This window comes from Sarcophilus harrisii, chromosome 1 (assembly GCF_902635505.1).
Source record: "Sarcophilus harrisii chromosome 1, mSarHar1.11, whole genome shotgun sequence".
Classification (NCBI taxonomy): Eukaryota; Metazoa; Chordata; class Mammalia; order Dasyuromorphia; family Dasyuridae; genus Sarcophilus; species Sarcophilus harrisii.
This window is the reverse complement of record NC_045426.1, coordinates 184,342,848-184,368,643: the sequence shown is the minus strand read 5'-3', so window position 1 is coordinate 184,368,643 and position 25,796 is coordinate 184,342,848. Positions and strand designations below refer to the sequence as shown.

The window sequence follows — 25,796 nt, the reverse complement described above, 5'->3', positions numbered from 1 at the left end:
GAAGTTTAAAGCCCATAAATCTCAAATAAACTTCATGGATATACCTCCCAAAAATAATTTAACCAACTTGTAGAAACAAAATTCCAGCAATAATGGATAGAAACAGTTATACTGTAATCAATTGCAGGTTATAAAACCCTAAAAGATGTTCTATTTCAAAAGTAATTCACATTTCAGAAAGGCCTGGAGAGTCTTACATGAACTGATGCTAAGTGAAGTGAGTAGAACCAAGAGAACGTTGTCCATAGCAATAACAAAATTATGTGATGATCAGTACCAGAATAAAAAATTTCATTAATGTTCATGAGATAATTACCTAAGAGAGAAATCCTTCAATTATTTTTTCATAAGGAATGATCACCAATGTACCTGAAGAATTGTTCATATCCATAAGGATCCATTTTAAAATGATAAATGTAAATTGAACTTATAATTAATCATAAGGCTGGCAGTCAATGTCCACAGTTAGAAGTAACAACAAATTTCAAGTAGTTACTGAGAAAAATGAAGACAGACATAGCAGGGGAGATCTGGAATAGGAAGACAGGATAGAAAGAAAGGGGAAAGAAGAGGAAAAGAAGGAATACAGTATACGGGGAAAAAAAGAAGGAAGAGAAAGACGGTCTTCCTTCCATTTAGATGAGGCAAGTTCAAGGATCATATGATGTGTTTCTGCCTGGCTCAGAAACAAGAGATTTAAAAAATTGAGAGGGAGACAGATACATCCCTCATTTCCTTTTTTCCAGACTAATTAGGCTGTAGTTCACCAAACTTCATAGACATCCCAACTTCTGAGACTATTTCTCATTTCTGTGGGAGATGGTCTAGAAGAATGATGACATTTACAGATTACAAGGTTCTATGGCCAGAAATAGCAAGAGTAGAAGACTCCAAGTGGTTATAAATTCACAGAAAGGAATGTGAAAGGCTGAAGTAAAAGCAGCAATTTCTGTTGGCCTAAGCAACCAGTGCAAGTGTGGCAAAGAATCGGATCATCCCAGGTCTCTCAGGGTCTCTATCCTGAGATTCTGTAGAATACCAAGAAGAACCAAGCAATCAGAATCTCAGAGTTCTTGGGGGAACTGAATCCTGAGAAATGTATGTCAATACAGGAAGCACAAGTTATTCATGGCAAGACCTAACACACCATTCAAAAAAGCAACAGAGATCAGATGTGACTCTAGCATAAAAACCCAAACTAGAGAAAACATTGATCAGGATTAAAAGAAAAATCATGGCAGATCTAAAGAACCATCCACTTTCTGCCCACAGAAGTAAATGGTCATTACAAAAACAAAAACAAAAAGGCAGAAAATCAAAGTAAAAAAGGGATTTGCCATAAGAATAACTAGAAGTAATAAAGCAATAAAATGGAATAAAACTCTGGAGGAAAGAATCAGGAGGTTAAATAGCTTAGAAGAGAAAGTGGTAAACTTTACCCAAGTAATGGACTGAAAACTAGAAATCAATCAATCAAAAAGAAAGTTCATGGGATGGTAAGAAAGAATTCTCTAGTGGCATCCTGAGAGAAACCCCAAAAAGGAAAAGTCTCAGGAATGTCATTGCAAAAATCCAGAACTCCAGTTTCAAAGAAAAAAATATTAAATAAAGCATATAGAAACTAGCAATTCAAATATCAAGGAATCACAGACAGGATCACATACAACCTGTCAATTTCTAGGGAGGGAAAAGAGAAAGGAATATATGTATAACTCTCTGTCAGGTATTATGCTAAGTGCTTTACAAATTATCACATTTGATCTTTATCAAAACCCCAGGTAGGGGTTCGATTACTACAAGGTAGTTCTATTACTACTTTCATTATATATTTGAGGAAATTGAAGCAAAAACAAGTTAAGTGTCTTGTATATGGATACACAGTTAATTAGTGTCAAGCTATATTTGAACTCGTCTTCCTGACTCCAGGCCAGACATTCAGTCTACTGTGCCACCTACTTGGTTCAGGTTCTACTAAAAACAAGAAAAGATTTTGGAATGATATAGAAAAGATAAAAAATATAGACTTGCAATCAACAGTAAATTATCCTGCTGGCTGAATAGAATCCTACAAGGAGAAAAATGATTTCTTTATGGAACAGAGGTCATTCAAACCAAGCTGAACAGGGACTCTAAAAGACAAACACAAATGACTAAAAAAAATTTTGGAAAATAAAAAAATAAATAAAAAATAAAAATAAATTTATTTGAGCAATTGGAAGGGGCCAAATAATGATTTATCTTAATAGTCTAATGGAGGAAGAATACATTCAGAATATTAACGTTTTAAAAGAGTATTGAGACAAATAAGAAAAACAGAGGTCCTGTGAGTATGTATGTGTGTGTGTGTATATATATATATATATATATATATATATATATATATCCCTTCTTTTCTTAAGATTTGAGAGGGGAAAGAGAAAAGAGGGTAAAAGAAATACACTGGTATGGAAAGATGGAAGAAAGGGATGGGACCTGCTGTTTTCATAACTGGAATGCATAAGAAATGTATACAAAAATATGGAGGAAAGGATGGGTTACTCTTTATCTGAAACATACAAAGGAGAGTTAAACACACACACATATATTCAAAAAGAAATATATTAAGCTCAAAAGGGAAAAACAAAAAAGTTTGGGAAGAAGGTTAAGATGGAGGATAATATTAATATTGTTATTCAGTGATGTCTAAATCTTTGTAATCCCATTTGGGGTCTTCTTGACAAAGATATTACAGTGATTTGATATTTCCTTTTTCAGCTCATTTTACAAATGAGAATCCAAGACAAACAAGGTTAAGTGACTTGCCCAGAGTCACACAGCTAGTAGGTGTCTGAGGCCAGATTTGAACTCCAGCTTTCCATGACCCTAGGGCCTTCACTCCATCCACTGAACCACCTAGTTGCCCCTCTGAGGAGGAAATTGTATAAAACAAAACAAACTTCCTAATCTTGAAGGAGGCAACAAATTAAAAGGGGAATAAGAAAAAAACTCATATCTAAGAGACGGAAGTGCTCATTAGCTGTGGAATGACTGACAAAACTATGGCATGTAAATGTGACAGATATTAGTGTGCAGTAAGAAATCACTGAAAAATAATTTCCAAGAATCCTGAATGTATTTACTATGATGCAGTGAAGTGCATAGACCTGGGAGAATAGTTTATACAAGCACAACACACTGTAAAGAAATATAAATTTGAAAGATACAAGAACTGATCAATTTAATGACCAGCTATGGCTATGATAAAGCCAGTTATCTACATTTCCTGATGATAGTTTCAAGACAAAGAGATAATATATTCTTTAAAAAATTTTTTTAAATTTATTTTTAATACACATTGCTTTATGAATCATGTTGGGAAAGAAAAATCAGAACAAAAAGGAAAAACCATGGAAGAGAAGGAAAAAAAAAAAACAGAAAAAAGAAGTGAACATAGCATATGCTGATTTACGTTCAATCTCCATGGTTCTTTTTCTGGATGCAGATACATGTTTATTGGTATTGCCTTGGATCACTGAACCACTGAGAAGAACCAAGTCTTTGACAGTTGATCATTGCTTTCTTTCTGTTAATTATGTACAATGTATTCCAGGTTCTGCTTGTTTCATTCAGTATCAGTTCATGTAAATCTTTCCATGTTTTCTTAAAATGCTTTTTCAATACTTTTTATAGAACAATAATATTCTATTATCTTCATATAACACAACTTGTTTAGCCATTCTCCAATTGATGAGTGTTTATATTCTTTCCAATTCTTTATTACCACAAAAAGAGCTGCTACAAATATTTTTGCACATGTGGGTCCTTTTCCCTCCTTTATGATTTCCTTGGGATACAGACCTACTAATGGTACTTCTGGGTCAAAGAGTATACACAGTTTTATAGCCCTTTTGGCATAATTCCAAATTACTTTCCAGAATGGTTGGGTCCAATCATCAATGCATTAGTATCCCAGTTTTCCCACATCTCTTCCAATATGAAATAATATATTTCTTGACATGGCTCTGTGTGGATTAGTTTTGCCTGAATATAGGTATGTGCTAGAAGTATGGTTTTTACCTTTTTTTTTTTTATTATGGGAATAAGGTGAGCAATTAGTAAGAGTGATGCCAAAAAAATAAGAGGTTTGCTGAAATGTTTTTAAAAGTAAAAGCTTTATAAACTTTTTTATAAAGTAACTTTATAACTTTATAACTATATTTATAACTTTAAATATATTTATAAAGTTTATATTTTTTATAAAGTTTATAAAGTAAAAGCAATAGCAAAGTTTTTCGTTTTGCTATATATGTGAAAATGCTTTCTTTTATGGTGTTAATTTCAAAATAATAAAAGTATTTTGTTTTTAAAGGATAAGATGGAGAAGGAAAATCATGGAGACACTCTAGAGAAGACTGAATTGTAAAGTAGGTCTTAAGTTGAATACAGGGATAAGTTTGATGAGATTTGAGAGAAACTCAGGAAAGTTTAAAGAACAATCTAGCACTTTCAAGTCCAGATACTACTCTAGGTTCTATTTCCAAGTTAAAAAGAATTGGATCTCCATTATCATATCTATAAAATGGAGAAATATTAGATTCTCTCGACTTCTTTCCTATACTGTATCTGTGATCTAAGATTTAACAAGATGAAGGAGAACCAAGTAGAATTAGCCATTTGAAGCTGAAAAAGAAAACTCGAGAAAAATGAGGAGGCAGTTGATAAGATCAGGTAAAAGAAGTTAATTGAAAAGTAAGGCAAGACTGATAAAGTGTATTGGTGTGTAGTACATATTCGTTAAAGAGCTGGAGGCTAAAAGGTAAGGAAATATGGCTATGGAGTTGTTGACTCTAAAAAAAGGAAGTTGAATGGAACTGTCCAATCATTAAGAGGTGACAATTGACTGTAAAAGTTTTAATTAGGCATTTAAGAGTTGAGATATCAACCTCTATGAATAACTGTTTTTTTTTTTTAAGATAAAAGTCTCAATCACTATGGAAAGCAGAGAAAATTTTATAATGACCTTTATCAAGTAAGCTAGGGAGAATGAAGTGTTTTCTAAAGGAAAATAAAGCAAGCATTGAATGGGGGGGGGGGGGGGGGGGGGGGGAAAGGGGGGGGAGAAAGGAAGAGGCATTCAAAGTAGAGAAGAGATTTAATCACTGTCAGAATACTGTAGTTGCAGAACTCGCTAAAGAGAAAATAGGGAGAAAGCAGCTGTAAAAAAAAAAATTAGTTTAAAAAAAGTTTTGGGATTCTTTTGAAGAAGAAGGAGCTGATGATCTAAGAAGAAGCTGCTTGCCCTTCAAACAAAGATTTAGCAGAACCAAAGGAGCTGTCAGGTAAAATAGCTACTAAGAGCCAGAGAAGGAAGAGAACAAGAGTGATTGTTGATTCCCTGTTCAAGGACACTGAAACAACTATTTGTGAACCTAACAATAAGAGTGAGATTGGTTGCCTTTCCAGGGCATGTATCCAAGCAATTACAAAGAATTATCAGATTTATCAAAATGGATGACAACTTCCAACTACTGGTGATTCACAGTGGCATAAATGACACTGCCAGGAAGAACCTTAAAAGACTGCCAACAAAAGTCAATTATTGGAAGGGGAAAAAGAAAATCCAAAAACTGAAGACCACCAGAACACAAGTTATGTTTTCTTTTACTGTTGCTCATTTATAGTAAAGGGATACAAAAGAGCAAAACTAATTTAAAAAGTAAACAACTGGCTAAGAAAGCGGTAACTGACAGTGGAATTTGGAGTTTCAGATCACAGCTTAAAATTCAGAGATAATAGATTCCTGGCTGGAGAGTATACTATCAAAGATTATAAGAATGCTTTAGGTATACTAGCAAATTCAACTGAATTCAATAAACATTTATTAGGTACTTACTGTTTGCCAGGCACTCTGTTAATTTCTGGGAAATATAAAAAAAAAAAAAGTCTCTGCCTTTTCTGAGAAGTCAGGGAGGCTGTGATCACCTCCTTTTCGGTGCTTTCACCTCCTTCCCTGAGAAGTTAGGGAGACTGTGATCACCTCCCCTTGGGGGCTCTGACCTCCCTGAGGAGTCAGGGATGGCATGACCACCGGTGTTCTAAAATAAAAGAAAGTGGGAAATGTAATGGGCTGAGGTTTGAGCTGATGCACTGAGGTCCCAAGTACATGAGGCTAGATAGTAATTGGGCTATACTCTATTAATATACATGATTGGATAAAGAATGGTCCCTGCCCACTCTCCTTGCAAGTCCTGATGTGTTGTATAGGAAATGACGATTTTGGTGGGTGGAGGCAGAGAGAGAGGGAGGAAGACAAGCTGGGAGAGGTTGGGCTGGGTTCGAGACTCCGAGCTGCTGGTTGTGTGGCTGCTGGTAGAGCTAGCTTCTTGACTCAGCTGCACACATTGCTATTGCCGATTCTCTTCCACCTCCGATCCTTCTTCACTGAGAATAAAGACTGACGGTTTTCCCCTAACCTGAATTCCTGTCTCGTGCTGATCTTAAAATACACGGTAGGGGCATATCAAAAGCAAGCAGAGCTGCTGATGTAAAATACTTTTCAACTAATTTATTGTTCTATCCTCCAGTCTTCTAATCAGAGGGAAGAGACAACTGAGGGAGCTGAGAAAATGCTGAGCATCAAAAACTGAGTCAACCTACATCATGATGAGATTTCAGGTGATCACCTTATCGTGGAGAAAGAATGATGTTCCATGGAATCAAAACCAAATGGAGTCATTGATGAAAAATGAAGAATTTAATCAAAAGGGCTTTTATCTTTAAAAAAAAGCGCAAGGAAAGAGAAGATAATATCTGAAACCATAAAAATATCTACAAAAAGGAGCAGAATATCTATTGAAACATCTAAAAGTTCTTGAACAAAATCCAAAAAAGAAGCAATAGTGAAACCCATGGCCTAAGCACAAATGAGCAAAAGAACTAGAGGTGTAGATGCAAGGAGATAAATTTGACTTTAGAAGTATCAATGAGATTTCATAGATTAAAGCTTCTGATAGAGACCATGAACTCTGAATGGATATATTTTTTAAAAATATATATATAAGATAAAGATGGAGAGAGTAACATTGCATTTTAAGAAAATATGCTTATATGAGGCAGAGCTCATCCCAGGAGGATAGGAAATGAATTCAAAACACAAAGGGAAACAATGCCAAAAAATGAGAATGAAATGGTTTTTCTTAAGATCACTGTGGCTAACTCGGAACTCATCAATTAACTTAAATTAAAAAAAAAAAAATGGAAGCAAGGACACATAACAGAGTATGAATATTAAAGTGTGATAGAATAGTGTCTGAAATTACAAAGCTCAAAATGAGCTGAGACTGCCAAGGGAAGATGACAAAAAGAAAAATATATTTAAAAAAGCTTTAGTAGAAGGGGGAAAAGGATAAAAAGGAGATATAGGTTTTATTTGGGAAAGATGAGACTAAAAAGACAGATTTGGCTCAACTGTTATTTTGCTTTTTTTCTCTGCCAAGATCAATGACCTTGACAGTGGAAATTACAGAATAAAATAATAAGGAACTGAAACTGGTCAGGAGTAAGAGAGTTCCTACAATGCCTTTGATGAATTCAAGTCATTTGGCTCAGAAAGAACTCACAGAAGTGACTGATGAAATTTCTAAGGCTTAAGAAAAACAGGAGAGACATCACAATATTGGAAAGGAGAAAATGATCTGGACTTCAAAAATAAGAGGAGATTCTACAAGCTATAAGCCCAAGCTTGAATTGGAATCCTGAGAAAAGCTAGAACTGTTCATTAAAAACAGCAACAACAACAACAAAAAAAACAAATCATGTCCTTTGGGATGGAAAATGCCATTCCTATCCAGATAGAGAGCTATGGAGACTGAATATGGATTGAAGCATCATATTTTCATCTTTTTTTGTTTTTTTTCTTTCTAGTGCTTTTTTCCCTTTTGGTCTAATTTTTCTTGTACAACATAAGAAATATGGAAATATGTTTAAAAGGACTACACATACAGGATAATAGACTGAGCCAAGATAGCAGAGTCAAGGCAAGAACTTGCCTAATCTCTCCCCCAAACTGCTCCAAATTCCTTTAAATACTGACTAAACAAATTTTAGAGGATCAGAACACTCAAAAATATGCTTTAGAACATTTTCCAGGCAAAGGCAACTTAGAATCTCAGCAGAAAAGGTCTGTGACACCAGCGTGGCAGTCCAGCTTCAGAAAAAGTTTCTGACCATTGAAAGTTATTATAATGATAAGATCAGAACACATACTCAGAAGGTGATGACAAAATCAAAATTCCTACATCCAAAGCCTCCAAGAAAAATAAGTATTGGGCTCAGGTCATAGAAGAGCTCAAAAGGGATTCTGAAAATCAAGTAGGAAACAGAGAGGAAAAACTAAGAAAAGAATTGAGAGTGGTACAAAAGAAAATATAAAAAGCTAATGAGGAGACGTAAAAAGCGAAATTGGCTAATTGGGAAAGGAGGTACAAAAGCTCACTGAGGAAAATAATTCCTTAAAAATTAGATCTGAGCAAATGGAAGCTAATGACTTTATGAGAAATTAAGGTACAATAAAGAACCCCCCCCCCAAAAAAAAGAAAAAATAAAAAAAATGTGAAATATTTCACTGGAAAAACAACTACCTGGAATATACATCCAGAAGAGATCATTTAAAAATTACTGGTCTACCTAAAAGTCATGATAAAAAAAAAAAAAAAAAAGAACCTGGATATCATCTTTCAAGAAATTACCAAGGAAAACTGTCCTGACATTTTGGAACCAGAGGGTAAAATAGAAATTGAAGGAATCTACCAATCATTTCCTGAAAGATTTCAAAATGAAAACTTACAGGAATATTCTAGGCTAATTCTGGAACTCCCAGGTCAAGGAGAAAATATTGCAAGTATCCAGAAAGAAACAATTCCAGTACTGTGGAGCCACAGTCAGGATAACACAAGATCTAGCAGTTTCTACAATACAGGATAGGAGAGCTTTGAATATGATATTCTGAGAGCAATGAAGCCATGATTACAAACAAGATCACCTACACAGCAAAACTGAGTAGGAAGGAGTTTTTTTTTTCCTTCAAAGGAAAAGGTAGAAATTCAATGAAATAAGAGGATTTTCATACATTTGTGATGGAAAGACCAAAACTGAATAGAAAAGCTGATTTTTAAATATAGGACACTGGAGAAGCATAAGGAGGTAATCAGGAAAGTGATATCGTAAGGGGCTTAATTAGGTTTATCTGTTTATATTCCTAGATGGGAGGATGATACTTGTAACTTATTAAACTTCCTCATTCTTACAGCAATTTGAAGGAATACATAAAGAGAGTGAGCACAAGTGTGAGTTGAATATAAAAGGATAATATCTAAAAAGTGATGAAATTAAGTACTGAGAGAAAGGGAAAGGGAAAAGTAGAATGGTGCAAATTATCTGACACAAAAAAGAGGGAAGAAAAAGCTTTTACCTTATTCTCATTAGAATTGGCTCAAAGAGAAAATAACATACACTCTCAATATGCATATAGAAAGCTATCTTACTCTGTAGGAAAAAAGGAGGGGAATGGGATTTGGGAATGGGGAAGGGTGATAAAAGAGAGGGCATACTGGGGGAGGGAATGATCGGTAGCAAAACATTCTTGAGGACGGTCAGGGTGAAAAGAGAGAGAGAGTATTATTAAATGGGGGGAAATACAGTTAGCAAGAATTATTATTAAAAAAATATTGAAGCAAGTTTCTCTGATAAATCCTAATTTCTCAAACACAGAGGGAACTGAATCAAATTTATTAAAAAAAAAAAAAAAGCCATGATCCAATTAATAAATTCTCAAAAGATATGATCTATGCCCAAAGGGCTATAAGTTCATGCATATCCTTTTTTTTTAAATTTATTTTTCATTATTATAAACTTTTTATTGACAGCATATATACATGAGTAATTTTTTACATTATCCCTTGCACTCACTTCTGATTCGACTTTTCCCTTCCTTCCCTCCACCCCCTCTCCTAGATAGTAAGTAGTCTTCTACATGTTAAATATGTTATAGTATATTCTAGATACAATATATGTGTGCAGAATCATACAGTTCTCTTGTTCATGCATATCCTTTAACCTAACACTACTAAGCATAATATACCAAAAGAGATTTTTAAAGGGAGGTAAGGGGAGGGGAGGAAATAAAAGGACCTATATATACACAAAAATATTTGTAGCAGATCTCTTCTCAGAGCAAAGAATTGGAAACTAAGGGGATGCCCATCAATTGAGGAATGACTGAATAAACTGTGATGTATGATTATCATGGAATATCGTTGTTCTACAGGAAGTCATGAGCCAAATGCTCTTGGGAAAAAAGAAAAACAAAACAAAACCCTGAAAAATACTCCACAAACTCAAAGTGAAATTTTGTATAAAAGGACCATACATATTTAGCCTATACCTTATTGCTTATTGTCTTAAGGAAAGGAGAGGCAAGAAAGAGGGAGAAAAATTTGGAAAACAAAAGTCTTACAAAAATGAATGTTGAAAACTCTTTGCATGTATTTGGAAAAACAAAACACTATTAAAAAATTATCAAGAGCCATCAGAAAAAAATGTCCAAAATCTAAAAAAAAAAAAAAAAAAAAACCACACACACACACAAAAGTAGTAATGACAAAGAGCCAACATGGCTTCATCAAGAACAAATCACTAGGACTTCCGGAAAAGATGGCGGAGAGGACACATATCTATCTGAGTTCCTTCTTGCTTTCAAAATACTTTTTTTCATGACAAGGCTGCCCCTGCAATCTGTAGAGGAAGCTCGTGTAATACCATCCAGACCCCCCGCCAACCTCCACATAAAAAAAAAAAAAAAAAAAAAAAAAAAAAAAAGCAGACTGCATTTTTTTTAATTAGTTCGTTTTCTTTGATTCTTCTTTTACAAAACGAGCAAAAAATTTAAACGGGCTCTATCGACAGCTTCTATATGGACAGAGAGCAGACTTAGACTAAAAACAGACTGTTTCCAGATCAATCTCCAAAGGGGGATATCATCTGTTCCTCAGCACAGACGACTCTCATAGAAGAAATTAAAAAGGCTCTCACCAGAGAGCTAGAAGAAAAATGGGAAAAGGAAAGGGACGTTTGGCAAGAGGGTCTGGATAAATCATCCTACTCATTTAAAGACAGAGTGGATAAAGAAATCAAATCGTTGAAAAACAGAATTAGTGAATTGGAAAAAGAAGATAGCTCTCTAAAAAATAAAATTGGCAAAATGGAAAAAAATTCCATAGAACAAAACAACTCATTTAAAAACTCAATTGGACAATTAGAAAAAAATTTTAAAAGTGAGCGAAGAAAATAATTCATTAAAGATCAGAATTGAACAAATGGAATTGAATGACTCTAGGAGACACCAAAAATCACTTTGCTTGAGAGAAAACCAAAAAAAAATGAAACAGAAAAAAATGTCAAATACCTTTCTTGGGAAAACGACAGACCTGGAAAATAGATCTAGGAGAGACAATCTGAGAATTATTGGACTTCCTGAAAAATATGATGAAAAAAGGAGCCTGGACACTATTTTCCAGGAAATTATCAGAGAACTGCCCAGATGTTATAGAAACAGAGGGTAAAATAGACGTTGAAAGAATTCATCAATCACCTACTAAAAGGGACTCTAAAATCAAAACTCCAAGAAATATTGTGGCTAAATTCCAGAACTATCAGTCCAAGGAAAAAATACTCCAAGCTGCTAGAAAAAAACAATTCAAATATAGAGGAGCCACAATAAGGATTACTCAGGATCTAGCAGCATCCACATTAAAGAATCAAAGGGCCTGGAATCTGATATTCCGAAAGGCTAAGAAACTTGGTACTCAGCCAAGAATAACTTACCCAGCCAAAATGAGCATTTTTTTCCAGGGAAGATGGACATTCAATGAAATAAGTGAATTTCATCTATTTCTTATGAAAAAACTGAACTAAACAAAAAGTCTGATCTCCAAATATAGGACTCAAGAGAAACTTAAAAAGGTAAAAAGAAATCTTGGGAACTATATTTCCTGTTATAAAGATACATGAAGATACATGTATAATTTGTTCTAGAAACTAGAACTAAAAAGGAAATTGTATCAGAAAAAGGGTAAAGTGAAAGAACTACATCTCACAAAGAGGCAAAGGAAATCTATTATATCTGAGAGAAAGAAGGAAGACGATGAACACAGTGTGTATCTTACTCTCATCAGAATTGGCTTAAAGAGAAAAATATTAGAAATATTCGATTTATGGAGAAACTTCTCCCACCTCATTAAAAAGTGAGAGGGGAAAAAGTGAAAAGAGAAGGAGTAAGCTAAATGAAAGGGAATACAGAAATTATGAAGAAAAGGGGTAAGAAGGGGGGAGGAATTTTAAGGTAGGGGATGATCCTAAAAAGGGAGGGCTGTGAGAAGCAAGTGGTTCTCACAAGTTTAATACTGGGGAGGAAGATAAGGGGGAAGGAAAGGAGAAAAGTTTAAGCAGGGGTTAACAAGAGGCAAGTAATACAGAATTAGTAATTTTAACCATAAATGCGAATGGGGTAAACTCCCCCATAAAGAAGAAGTAGATAGCAAACTGGATTTAAAAAGCCAGAATCCTACAATAATGTTGTTTAGAGGAAACACTTGAAGCAGGGCAATACATACAGAGTAAAGGTAAAAGGCTGGAACAGAATCTACTATGCTTCAGGTGAAGTCAAAAAATCAGGGGTACTCATCCTGATCTCAGAAAAAGCAAAAGCAAAAATTGATCTAATTACAAGAGATAAGAAAGCTTGCTAAAGGGTAGCATAGATAATGAAGCAATATCAATATTAAATATAGATGCACCAAGGAGCGTAGCATCTAAATTCTTAAAAGAGAAATTAAGAGAGCTCCAAAAAGAAATAGACAAAACTATAATAGTGGGAGATCTCAACCTTGCACTCTCAGAATTAGATAACTCAAACCACAAAATAAATAAGAAAGAAGTCAATGAGGTAAATAGAATACTAGAAAAGAAGTTATATTTTAATATATTTAACATCTACTGGTCATCCTGCCATCTAGGGGAGGGGGTCAGGGGGGGTAAGAGGTGAAAAATTGGAACAAGAGGTTTGGCAATTGTTAATGCTGTAAAGTTACCCATGTATATACCCTGTAAATAAAAGGCTATTAAATAAATTTAAAAAAAAAAAAAAAGAATACTAGAAAAGTTAGGTATGATAGATCTTTGGAAAAAACTAAATGGAGACAGAAAGGAGTATACTTTCTTCTCAGCAGTTCATGGTACCTATACAAAAATTGAGCTTATATTAGGACATAAAAACCTCAAACTCAAATGCAGTAAGGCAGAAATAGTAAATGCATCCTTTTCAGAGTATGATGCAATGAAAATTACATTCAATAAAAAGCCAGGGGAAAATAGACCAAAAAATAATAGGAAACTAAATAATTTCATACTAAAGAACGATTGGGTGAAACAGCAAATCATAGAAACAATTAATAACTTCAAGAAAATGACAAAAATGAGATGTCATACCAAAATATGTGGGATGTTGCCAAAGTGGTAATAAGGGGAAATTTTATATCTCTAGAGGCTTATTTGCATAAAATAGAGAAAGAGGAGGTCAATGAACTGGGCTTACAACTAAAAATGCTAGAAAAGGAACAAACTAAAACCCCCAAGTCAAACACTAAACTTGAAATTCTAAAAATAAAAGGAGAGATTAATAAAATTGAAGGTTAAAAAAAAAAACTATTGAATTAATTAATAAAACTAAGAGTTAGTTCTATGAAAAAAACCAACAAAATAGATAAGCCCTTAGTAAATCTGATTAAAAAAAGGAAAGAGGAAAATCAAATTGTTAGTCTTAAAAATGAAGAGGGAGAACTCGCCACTAATGAAGAGGAAATTAGAGCAACAATTAGGAGTTACTTTGCCCAACTTTATGTCAATAAATTTGATAACTTAAATGAAATGGAAGAATACCTTCAAAAATATAGCTTGCCCAGATTAACAGAGGAAGAAGCAAATTGGTTAAACAGTCCCATCTTAGAAAAAGAAATAGAACAAGCTATTAATCAACTCCCTAAGAAAAAATCCCCAGAACCAGATGGATTTACATGTGAATTCTACCAAACATTTAAAAAACAATTAACTCCAATGCCATATAAACTACTTTAAAAAATAGGGATTGAAGGACTCCTACAAAATTCCTTTTATGACACAGAAATGGTACTGATACCTAAACCAGGTAGGTTGAAAACAGAGAAAGAAAATTATAGACTACTCTTCCTAATGAATATTGATGCTAAAATCTTAAATAAAATATTAGCAAAAAGATTACAGAAAATCACCCCCAGGATAATACACTATGACCAAGTAGGATTTATACCAGGAATGCAGGACTGGTTTAATATTAGGAAAACTATTAGCATAATTGACTATATCAATAACCAAATTAACAAAAACCATATGATCATCTCAATAGATGCAGAAAAAGCATTTGATAAAATCCAACATCCATTCCTATTAAAAACACTTGAGAGTACAGGAATAAATGGACTTTTCCTCAAAATAGTTAGGAACATCTATTTAAAACCGTCAGTAAGCATCATATGTAATGGGGATAAACTGGAACCATTCCCAGTAAGATCAGGAGTGAAACAAGGTTGCCCACTATCAACATTACCATTCAATATTGTATTAGAAATGCTTGTTTCGGCAATAAGAGTTAAGAAAGAGATTAAAGGAATTACAGTAGGTAATGAGGAAACCAAATTATCACTTTTTGCAGATGATATATATTATACTTAGAGAACCCCAAAGATTTTACTAAAAAGCTATTAGAAATAATTCACAACTTTAGTAAAGTTGCAGGATACAAAATAAATCCCCATAAATCCTTAGCATTTTTATACATCGCCAACAAAATCCAACAACAAGAGATACAAAGAGAAATTCCATACAAAATAACTGTCGATAGCATAAAATATTTGGGAATCTATCTACCGAAAGAAAGTCAGGAATTATATGAGCAAAGTTACAAAACGCTTTCCACACAAATAAAATCAGATTTAAATAATTGGAAAAATATTAAGTGCTCTTGGTTGGCTGAGTGAATATAATAAAGAAACCAATATTCCCTAAACTAATCTATTTATTTAGTGCTATACCAATCAGACTCCCAAGAAATTATTTTAATGACCTAGAAAAAATAACAACAAAATTCAAATGAAAGAACAAAAGGTCAAGAATTTCAAGGGTAACTAATGAAAATCAAATGAAGGTGGCTTAGCTGTACCTGATCTAAAACTATATTATAAAGCAACGGTCACCAAAACCATTTGGTATTGGCTAAGAAATAGATTAGTTGATCAGTGGAATAGGTTAGGTTCAAAGGACAAAATAGTCAATAACTATAGCAATCTAGTGTTTGACAAACCCAATGATCCTAATTTTGGGGATAAGAATTCACTATTTGACAAAAACTGCTGGGAAAACTGGAAATTAGTATGGCAGAAACTAGGCATGGACCCACACTTAAAACCATACATCAAGGTAAGATCAAAATGGGTCCATGATTTAGTCATAAAGAACAAGATTATAAATAAATTAGAGTAACATAGGATAGTTTACCTCTCAGACTTGTGGAGGAGGAAGGACTTTGTGACCAAAGAAGAAGTAGAGATCATTTTTGATCACAAAATAGAAAACTTTGATTATATCAAATTAAAAAGCCTTTGTACAAACAAAATTAATGCAAACAAGATTAGAAGGGAAGCAATAAACTGAGAAAACATTTTTACAGTTAAAAGTTCTAATAAAGGCCTCATTTACAAAATATATAGAGAACTGATTCTATAAGAAATCAGGCCATTCTCCAACTGATAAATGGTCAAAGAATATGAACAGACAATTCTCAGACAAAGAAATTGAAACTATTTCTAGCCATATGAAAAGATGTTCCAAGTCATTATTAATCAGAGAAATGCAAATTAAGATAACTCTGAGGTATCACTACACACCTGTCAGATTGGCTAGAATGACAGGGAAAGATAATGCGGAATATTGGAGGGGATGTGGGAAAACAGGGACACTAATACATTGTTGGTGAAATAGTGAATACATTCAGCCATTCTAGAGAGCAATTTGGAGATATGCTCAAAAAGTTATCTAACTGTGTATACCCTGTGATCCAGCAGGGTTACTATTGGGCTTATATCCCAAAGAGATACTAAAAAAGAGAAAGGGACCCGTATGTGCCAAAATGTTTTGTGGCAGCCCTTTTTGTAGTGGCTAGAAACTGGAAACTAAATGGATTAGAGAATCCATCAATTAAAGAATGGTTGGGTAAATTTTGGTATATGAATGTTATGGAATATTATTGTTCTGTAAGAAATGACCAGCAGGATGAATACAGAGAGGCTTGGAAAGACATGAACTGATGCTGAGTGAAATGAGCAGAACCAGATCATTATACACTTCAACAACAATACTGTATGAGCATGTATTCTGATGGAAGTGGATATCTTTGACAAAGAGAAGATCTAATTCAGTTCCAATTGATCAATGATGGACAGAATCGGCTACACTCAGAGAAGGAACACTGGGAAATGAATGTAGACTACTTGCATTTTTGTTTTTCTTCCCAGGTTATTTTTACCTTCTGAATCCAATTCTTCTTTTACAACAAGAGTATTGTTTGGTTCTGCACAAATATATTGTATCTAGGATATACTATAACATATTTAACATATATAAGACTGCCTGCCATCTAGGGGAGGGAGTGGAGGGAGGAAAGGGAAAAATCGGAACAGAAGTGAGTGCAAGGGATAATGTTGTAAAAAATTACCCACGCAAATGTTCTGTCAATAAAAAGTTATAATTAAAAAAAAAAAAAGAACAAATCACTAAATTGAGGATATTATAAACTGAAAATATTTTTTACCTTGATTTTTGCCAAGTTTTTAATAAAGTAGAGACAATATAGTCAAGTAGGTAGAGCTGGCCTTGAAGCCAAATAGACCACTGTTTAAGCCCTGCCTCTGACATATTGATCTAGTGACCTCTAGCAAATCATTTCATCCCTTACTGTCCTTAGCAACCCCCTCACTTAAATTGTAAGTTGCAGAAATAGTGCCCCTGATCTATAATACCAAAAGAGTTAATCCCCTAGAAATTCCCAATACCAATGGAATTACAGGTCCAATGCCTGTCATTTTAATTATATAATTAGCTACATTCAGAACTTGTTAAATGATCAAAATTAAAGAATTGTTAGTGAAGAGCAATTGTGGCAATAAATCCCAATGAACTTCACCCAGAGATCTGTCCTTTCCCCTAACTAGTCCATATTTAATAAGTGACTTCGATTAAGGAATAGATAGCATGCTTATCAAACTGGCAGGAACTGGCAGTTGTAGGTAACTAACACAGTGAATGAGAGAGTCAGAATCCAAAAGAATCTTAGCAGAATCTTAGCAGGTCAACATACTGGCTAACCTAAGATGAAATTCAATAGGAATAAATGTAAAGTCTTACATGTACATACCAAACAAACAAACTTCACAAGTATAAGAGACTAAGAGACAAAGGATAAATCATTAGATCATGGATTGTCTGAAAAAGATCTGGAGTTTTAGGTGGTTTATAATTTTAACATGAGTTGGTAGCACGATATACAATCAAAAAGTAAATGTAATGCTAGATGTCAATGAGGATTAAACCAGCAATTATATATGTCTATTTGATAAATGCTATTTATAGAAACTACAAAAACAGAGTCCTTATACTCAAGGAAATTACTATCAAGCTAATAGTCTTACAATCATACATAATAAAGAACATTAATGAAAGATGATGATTCTTTTCATAAAAAAAAGATAATACTGATTTGTCATAAGTAAGGTATGTGCTTTGAATGATTCCAATTCAACAAATATTTACTCATCATACCATTTACCCTGGCCCTGTCACAATCTCTCAGGATCTCAGCTTTCTCATCTATAAATCTAAAGGGTTACATGAGATTATTTCTAAAATCCTTTTACAGTTCTGACATACTATGATTAAAAGCTATTTTACCAAATATTTCATCTTATTGAAGCAAAAAATAATCAGGGGCAATGTGGAAAATGCTATTCTAGGGACCTGTACTAGTGAAATTTTAAACACCCCCTATCCAGGTAAAATATCAGAGGAGAAGAAAAGCAAGCATAAAAAAACTTATCAACATTATCTTCTCTGGAGATACAGAAGAAAATGTGCTATTTTTGTAAATCTGACATTTAAATTCTATCCAGGATGTATTAATTGAGCATTGCCTTTGTACTTTAGCACTGTTATATTAGTAAACACAAAAAAGCACCACCAACTCATACAGACCTTGCTTCTCTTCTTCTGTATCCATAAAATAAGGTGTTCTTTTCATGGTTGCTCTAAACTCCTGTTTTAAGGCCAACATGTATTCTTCTGCTTCATCTGCTTTTAACGGCACTGGCTTGTAATCTGTGTCCTGTGTAGGGAGTAAAAGTATTTTTTTTTAAAAAGAACATACATTTATCCTTTCCATTAAGAAGCATTTCATTTCAACAGAAGCAACTAAGTGATACATTAAATAGAGCTCTGGATCTACCCCAGAGCTGGGTCTAGGATCAGGAAGACCTGATTTCAAAAACAGCGTTAGATATTTACTAGTTGAGTGGGCAAATCACTTAAGTCTGCTCCAGATTCTTCATCTGGAAAATGGGGATAACAATAACATCTAACTTCCAGGATTGTTATGAGGATCAGATGACACAAAATGCTTTGCAAAACACAAAGCATTATATAAGTGTTATCTATTGTTAAGTTTTGGGCATGCTCATTAAATCAGTGTAAGAAATCATTCATTTGGAGTCCTACTCTATCCTAATCAGTATTAATCAGTTTGCTATGATTCCAAAAGGGCAGTGCTTTAAGTTCTTTATATTAGGCCACACAGCTGTAAATTGCAGATTTTAAGTTCACTTTCTTAATTATAGGAAGTTAACTGGAGGCCCTCTACCCTTGTTTTAACTAATTATGGTAACCAAGCCCAGCATGGTAGAGGTAACTCAATTACACGCAAAGTCCTCCCACTCATTTTTGCACTCCCAAACCATTTTCTCTTCCCCCACATGAACAGGTGACCCTCTTATGACCACTTAGTGAATGGAGGTACCCCAAACTTCAACCAACACAAGACCCCACAGCTGAAATATACTTCTAGCTGATACATCATTTTTGGCCTGCAAAACAAGATCTATTAACTAATAGGATTCTGTACTTTAGAACATTCAGGTGTACTGTAATCAAAGTAATAGCAATGTTCTGGGATGAACAGCTGTGGATGATTTTGCTATTCTCAGTACAGTCATCCCCAATGACTCTGAAGGAGTTATGATGAAAAATCCCATACATACCCAGAGAAGGAATTGATTTTGTCTGAATAGAGATTGAAGCATTCTCTCTAACTTAATTTTTCTTAAGGGTTTTTATTTTCATTAGGGTGAAAATATTAAATAAATAAAATAAACCATTCAGGTATCAAATCTAATATCAAGCCTTATAAAAATAAATCCCCAGAAGAGGAGAGCATCTTCGACAGTAAAGTTCTGAAGGACCATGGACATTTTAATAAAATGCCACTGACTCAAAACTCTGCCTCAGTCTCTTTTATTTTAAGTTGGACAGTTATAATCCCCACATCATGATATTAGCTAACTTAGGAAAGAAAAAAATATCTTGAATAAGATAACTAGTTCAACTAATATATTTAGGAACAAAATCAAGTTTTATGCACATAAGATAGATAAAACATGTATATAAAAATATACAGTTCTCCTCTTCCCCCTACCCTTCCCCAAAAGCTAGTTGTCATATCTAATGATTTGAATACAATTTAACAATTTAAAAACCGATAAAATTTGAAGATATGCTTTATCAGCAAAGAGTAAGACATGCAGAAATGGTAAAAGATACAATCTTTATAATATATTTCAGCACTACTTGGACCCTTAATTGAATCATTTACCTAATTTTCCCCACAGATTTAGAAATAATGCATTTTAAGAAAATCAACATGGCACAGTAGATTGAGGAGTAGGCCTTTCACTCAGTAAGACATGGATTTGTCCTCTACCACCTTCTACCTTGGTTACCAAAAGACAAGTCAGCTACAAAAAGTGGAGTCCCAAATAATTCCCCAGACTACAAATTACAGACAAGCTGCTCATTTGTATTAGAGATAGTTTCTATACTAGTAATTGCCCAACTAAGGAAATTATACTTCTACACCAAAGAAATCTATTTAGAAACTGAAAAAGTTGAAAGAAAACAAATGAACTAATTCAAAAGTAAGAAAGATAAACTGGAATCTTCCATTATTACATAATTTCTTATCTTGGGGACCAGGAACTTTGAAAAAATTAATAACTGCACTTCAATCTGAGTGATCTCCTTTGTAACCCTATGTATTTTATTTTATGCATTCATTTAAGCAAGTTTCTAAAAAGGAGCCCATAAATTTCACTACACTGCCAGCAGGGTTTATGGTTAAGAATCCCTGCATAAAGACAAGAGAAATAATTAATATTAATAATTTATCTATGAACACTGAACCTTAAGATGGTTTGAAACCTGATTCAAACAAGTAGAATAGCATGCTGGGATACTTACAGGATATAGTGGTGGAGGTTTCAATACCACATCAGGTAACTTTTCACCTCTAGCAAAACCAATAGCTTCAATGTTAAAGGTAAAAGAAGCACGTCCTCTTCCTTTGTTTCCAGCCATTAGAACTCCTACACAATAAAAACAGACAGATCCCAAGGGTCAGTATGTTAGGAATAAAAAATAAAATGACACCCTTTAATTTGAAAAAGATTCATATTCCCGTTATTCAATTATAAACTTGTCACTTCAGTCAAGGATCATCTCTACAAAAAAGATTTATTGAATTACCTAGCGTACCTTGGAGCTAGGACATTAGAGGTTAAAGAAAAAAAAAAAAAGAATACTGTCCTAAAATAGTTTGCATGCTTTAGGGGGATCTGGGAAGCAGGTGTGGGGGAAGGTGAAGAGATATGATCCATATCCAGATAAATATAATACAAAGCAGAGAGTAACTAATACAAATGAAAGATCCAGACAAAGTGCTCTAGGAACATTTGAGAAGGGAGAGAAGACTTGGGAATCTGGAAAGACTACAAAGAAGTTGGTATCTGAGCTAAGGAAGGCCTTAAAGGAAAAAAAGGATTCTGAAAGGGAGAGATTAACAGGAATGCATTCCAAGCATTGGATGTAAATACAAGGAGAAAAGAGATTAAAGACTGAGATGAGGAAATGGCATATAGATATGGGGGTAAAAGAAAGTAAAGTTCCATTTTTCAACTTTGTAATCTCATTACCCAGCCCAGTACCTTGTACATAGTAAGCATTTAAATAAAATTTCACAAGAAATATTTATTTTTACATTAAAATGTATTAATCCCAGTTCTAACATCAAAATCATGAAATGTAAGATAGATGCTGTTTCTTAAAGGGACCACAACCCGCTTCAAGATGTGGACAAAGCCCTTACAATCCTGGGGAAACCACTTTCCTACTATGAACCTATTTTCTCATTTGTAAATTAGGCTGGAAATCTAAATTTGCTCGTGCCAGTCTGTATTAGAAAACAGGTTTACTAACCAGGAAAACAACATATATAATGACTAGAATCCTATAAATGAGAAAACACACACACACACACACACACAAATACCAACATCAACAAACTAAATGACTGGCCCTGGAGAAGAGTTAAAAAATTTTAACTTTGTCCCTTGCAGAGATGGAGGATTATGACTATAGATTTTGCTTTTTATGTATTGAAGCTAGCATCATAACAAGGAAGAATAGGAAAAAAAAAGGACAGTATATGAAACTGTAAATCTATTAGGTACAATATGCTTCTCTTTTTAAATATATAATAAATTTGTTGTGTAAATTTTCCCCCATCCCTTCCATCCTAAGGATGACTACTATTAGACACAAACATGTTTATATATGTAAAATCATAACCTATATAGTTCTGCTTATCGGTCTTTCTCAGTATGCAGATAGCATCTTCCTTCACAGTTCTTTTGTAGATAATTTGGCTATTTATAATAGCCAAAATTACTTAGTTGCTCCAAGTTGTTCTTAAAGCAATATTGCTATTATTATATATAATGCTCCCTTGGGTCTACTCATATTCCTTATTTCATGCAACTCTATTCATGTTTTTCTAAGATTATTGACCTCATCATTTCTCATATCATGGTAGTAATTCCATCACAATCATATATCCCAACTTGTTCAATTATTCTCCAACTGACAAGCATCTCCATAATTTCCAACTTTTTGACACCACAAAGAGAATATAAATACTTTAGAACACATAGGTTTTTGTCCTGTCTCCCTAATCATACTGGAAAAACAGACCTCATAGTGGTATTGCTGGGTCAAAGGATACAGGAAGTTTTATAATTCTTTGAGCATAATTTCAGATTGCTCTCCAAAATGATTGGATTAGTTTATAGTTCCATGAACAGTGAGTGAAATTGTGTCATATTTTTTCTAACATCCCAACCAACATTTGTCACTTTCCCTTATCATTTTAATTGATCTGATATATTTTAAAATGGTATCTCAAAGTTGCTTTAATTTGCATTTTTCTAATCAATAATTTTTTAGAGTAGTTTTTTTTTTCTTTTTCATCTGATTTTTCTTGTGCAGCATGATAATTGTGGAAATATGTTTAGAAGAATTGCACACGGTTAACCTATATTGGATTGTTTGCTATTTAGGGGAAGGGGGTGGGGGAAAGGGAGGAAGAAAAATTTGGAACACAAGATTTTCCAAGGCTGAATGTTGTGTGTATTTTAGGAATAAAAAGCTAATATCAAAAAAAAAAAAAAAAAAATTTCCCCCCAATTTTCTTCTTTCCTTCTGATCTTGGCTTAACATAAAATTAAAAAGGTTTTGTGCATATAATATGTCTCCACATGTATTATTTGCATAAAATCTTTTTAATTTGTTGTAATCAAAATTATGCATTTTGTGCTTCTCAATACTATTTTTGGTTTATTCATAATTTGTTCACCTATCCACAAGACAGATAAGTATTATGTTTTATGTTCTTCACATTTTCTCATAATACGTCCCTCAATATCTAAGTTACATACATAAACATTTTGATTTAATCTTGGTAAATGGTATAAGATATTAGTCTATATCCAATATTTACCAAACTGCTTTCCAGCTTTCCCAAGAATTTTTACCTAATAAAGAATTCTTAGCCCCTCAAATTTAACATTTGTCAAACCCAAGGTTGCTATAATCTATTTTGTTCCACTGATTTATCTTAGGCAATACCTGATAGTTTGATAATAATTGCCTTACAATTTTTAGATCTGACAATGAGAAATCTCTTTCCTTTATTTTTTTTATTAGTTCCTTTCCTTTGATATTCTTGATCTTTTGTTCTTCTAGATGAAATTTGTTATGTTTTCTAACAGTAAAATATTTTTTTTTTGATAATCTAATTAGGATGGCATTGAATATATATAGGTTAATTTGGGTTAAATTGTATTATGTAAATATATATATGTGTGTGTGTGTGTATCTGTCATGTCAGCCCATCCCATGAACAATTAATATTTCCCTGATTATTTAAATCTGTTCTTATCCATATTAAGGTTTGGTTTTTTTTAAAGAATTTTCTTCAGATAGTTGCTGGGTTTGTTTTGGTAGATATATTCCCAGATATTTTCTACTGTCAACATTTATTTTAAATGGGATATCTCTTGCTATTTCTTCTTGCAAGGTTTTGTTAGTGATGTATAGGAATGCTAATGTTTTATGTGGGTTTGCTTTATATACTAATACTTTGCTAAAATGATTGTTTCAATTAACTTATTACTTGAATCTTTAGGATTTTTCAAGTATATCACCCTATTGTCTGCAAAAAGTAATTGCTTTATTACCATGTTGCTTATCCGATTCCTTCTATTTCATTCTCCTCTCTTATTGCTATTACTAGGATTTCCAATAGAATACTGAATAATATTTGTGACAATAGACATCCTTGTTTCATCCTTGTTCTTATTTTGAAGACTTATTCTCATCTCATTACAAGTACTATTGCTGATAGTTTTAGGTAAATATTTATCAATTTAAGAACAAATCACTTCATACTTATAATTTCAGTGTTTAATAAAAATAAGTATTGTACTTTTATCATTTTTCTGCATCTACTGACATAATCATATGATTAAAAAAAATTATTATTGATATAACCAATTAAATTAAAAGGTTTTTTATGTTAAATCATCCTTGCATTCCTGTTTATAATATACAATTTTTTATAACCTCAGCTAAAATTTCATTTCAGATTTTTTGCATCTATAGTCATTAAAGAAAACTGGTCTATAATTTTCTTTTTCTGTTTTTAATTTTTCCTGGTTTATTTTATCAACATTGTATCTGTATTCCTGATAATTAGTTTAATATTGAATTAGTTGGTCTTTAAATGCTTAATAGAAATTACTTGTAAATCCATTTGGTCCTGGTGCTTTTTTCTTAGAAAGCATACTCATGACCTGTTTAATTTCTTTTTCTAAAATAGGTCTATTTAGATATTCTATTTTCTCTTCTGCTAATCTAAGCAATTCTTACTTTTCACTTAGATTATTTAATTTATTTACATACAATTGGGCAAAATTATCTTTATATTTGCTTTGATTTCATCTTCATTAGTGGTATATTCACATAGTTACCTTTTTCCATTTTTAATATTAATGATATGGTTTTCTTTTTTTAAAAATTATATTAACCAATGGTTCATCTATTTTATTGTTTTTTTCCCCATAAGACCAATTCCTAGTTTTATTAATTCTATGGTTTTTTTATATTCAATTTTATTAATCTCACCTTTAATTTTTATATTACCCAATTTGTTGCTTAAATGAGGATTTGGTTTTTTTTTTTTTTTTAATGCATATCCAATTCATTGGCCTCCTCTTTCTCTATTTTATTGATGTAAGCATTTAGAGATATAATTTTTCTTCTGATTACTGTTTTTGCTGTTTCCCATTGGTTTTGATGTGCTATTTCATTATTGTAATAATTTTTAATGAAATAGATTGTTTCTATGATTTGTTCTCTAATCCACTCATTCTTTAATATTAGGTTACTTTAGTCTCCAATTAGTTTTTATTCCAGATTTCCACTTTTTAACTGCATTATGATACGAAAAGGATGCATTTAATATTTCTGCTTTTTTACTTTTAGTTATAAAATTTTTGATGCCCTGATATAGGGTGAATCTTTGTAAAGGTACCATGTGCTGCTGAGAAAAAGGGCATATTCCTTTTTATTCCATTCAATTCTCTTCAGATATCTATCTTAGCTAAATAATCCAAAAATTTTGTTCACTTCCTTGACTTCTTATTTATTTTGTGGTTAGAATTTAGTGCTGAGAAGGGAATAGTAAAATCCTAACAATAAAATAATAAAAATTAATAATAAAAATAGTAATAATACAATATTATCATCCATTTTCACCTGAAATTTATTTAACTTTTCTTTTAAAAATTTAGTTTCTATAATATTTGGTGCATATAGGTTGAGTATTGATATTGCTTTCTTGTCTATTACCATTGTCTATAGTACTTTTTATCATAATGCAATTTCCTATCTCTTTTAATTAAATCTATTTTACCTTTAACTTTGTCTGAGATCATGATTGCTACCTCTGCTGTTTTAAC

The 25,796-nt window shown here is 32.9% G+C and overlaps 1 protein-coding gene across 5 annotated transcripts in view; it reads right to left on the bottom strand.

Annotated features, from left to right (window-relative positions):
* Positions 1-25,796, bottom strand: part of POLR3G (RNA polymerase III subunit G) — a 75,491-nt gene that overhangs the window by 31,002 nt on the left and 18,693 nt on the right. For all 5 annotated transcript variants that reach the window (XR_004234038.1, XM_003759848.4, XM_023496076.2 and 2 more), the window contains 2 exons: positions 20,683-20,807; positions 18,370-18,499 (listed from right to left, as the gene is read on the bottom strand). Coding sequence is in view for 4 of the 5 variants with exons in the window: in XM_003759848.4 (XP_003759896.1) it covers positions 18,370-18,499; positions 20,683-20,799 (247 nt within the window). In the remaining variant the exon portion in view is untranslated. The remainder of the gene's footprint in view (positions 1-18,369; positions 18,500-20,682; positions 20,808-25,796) is intronic.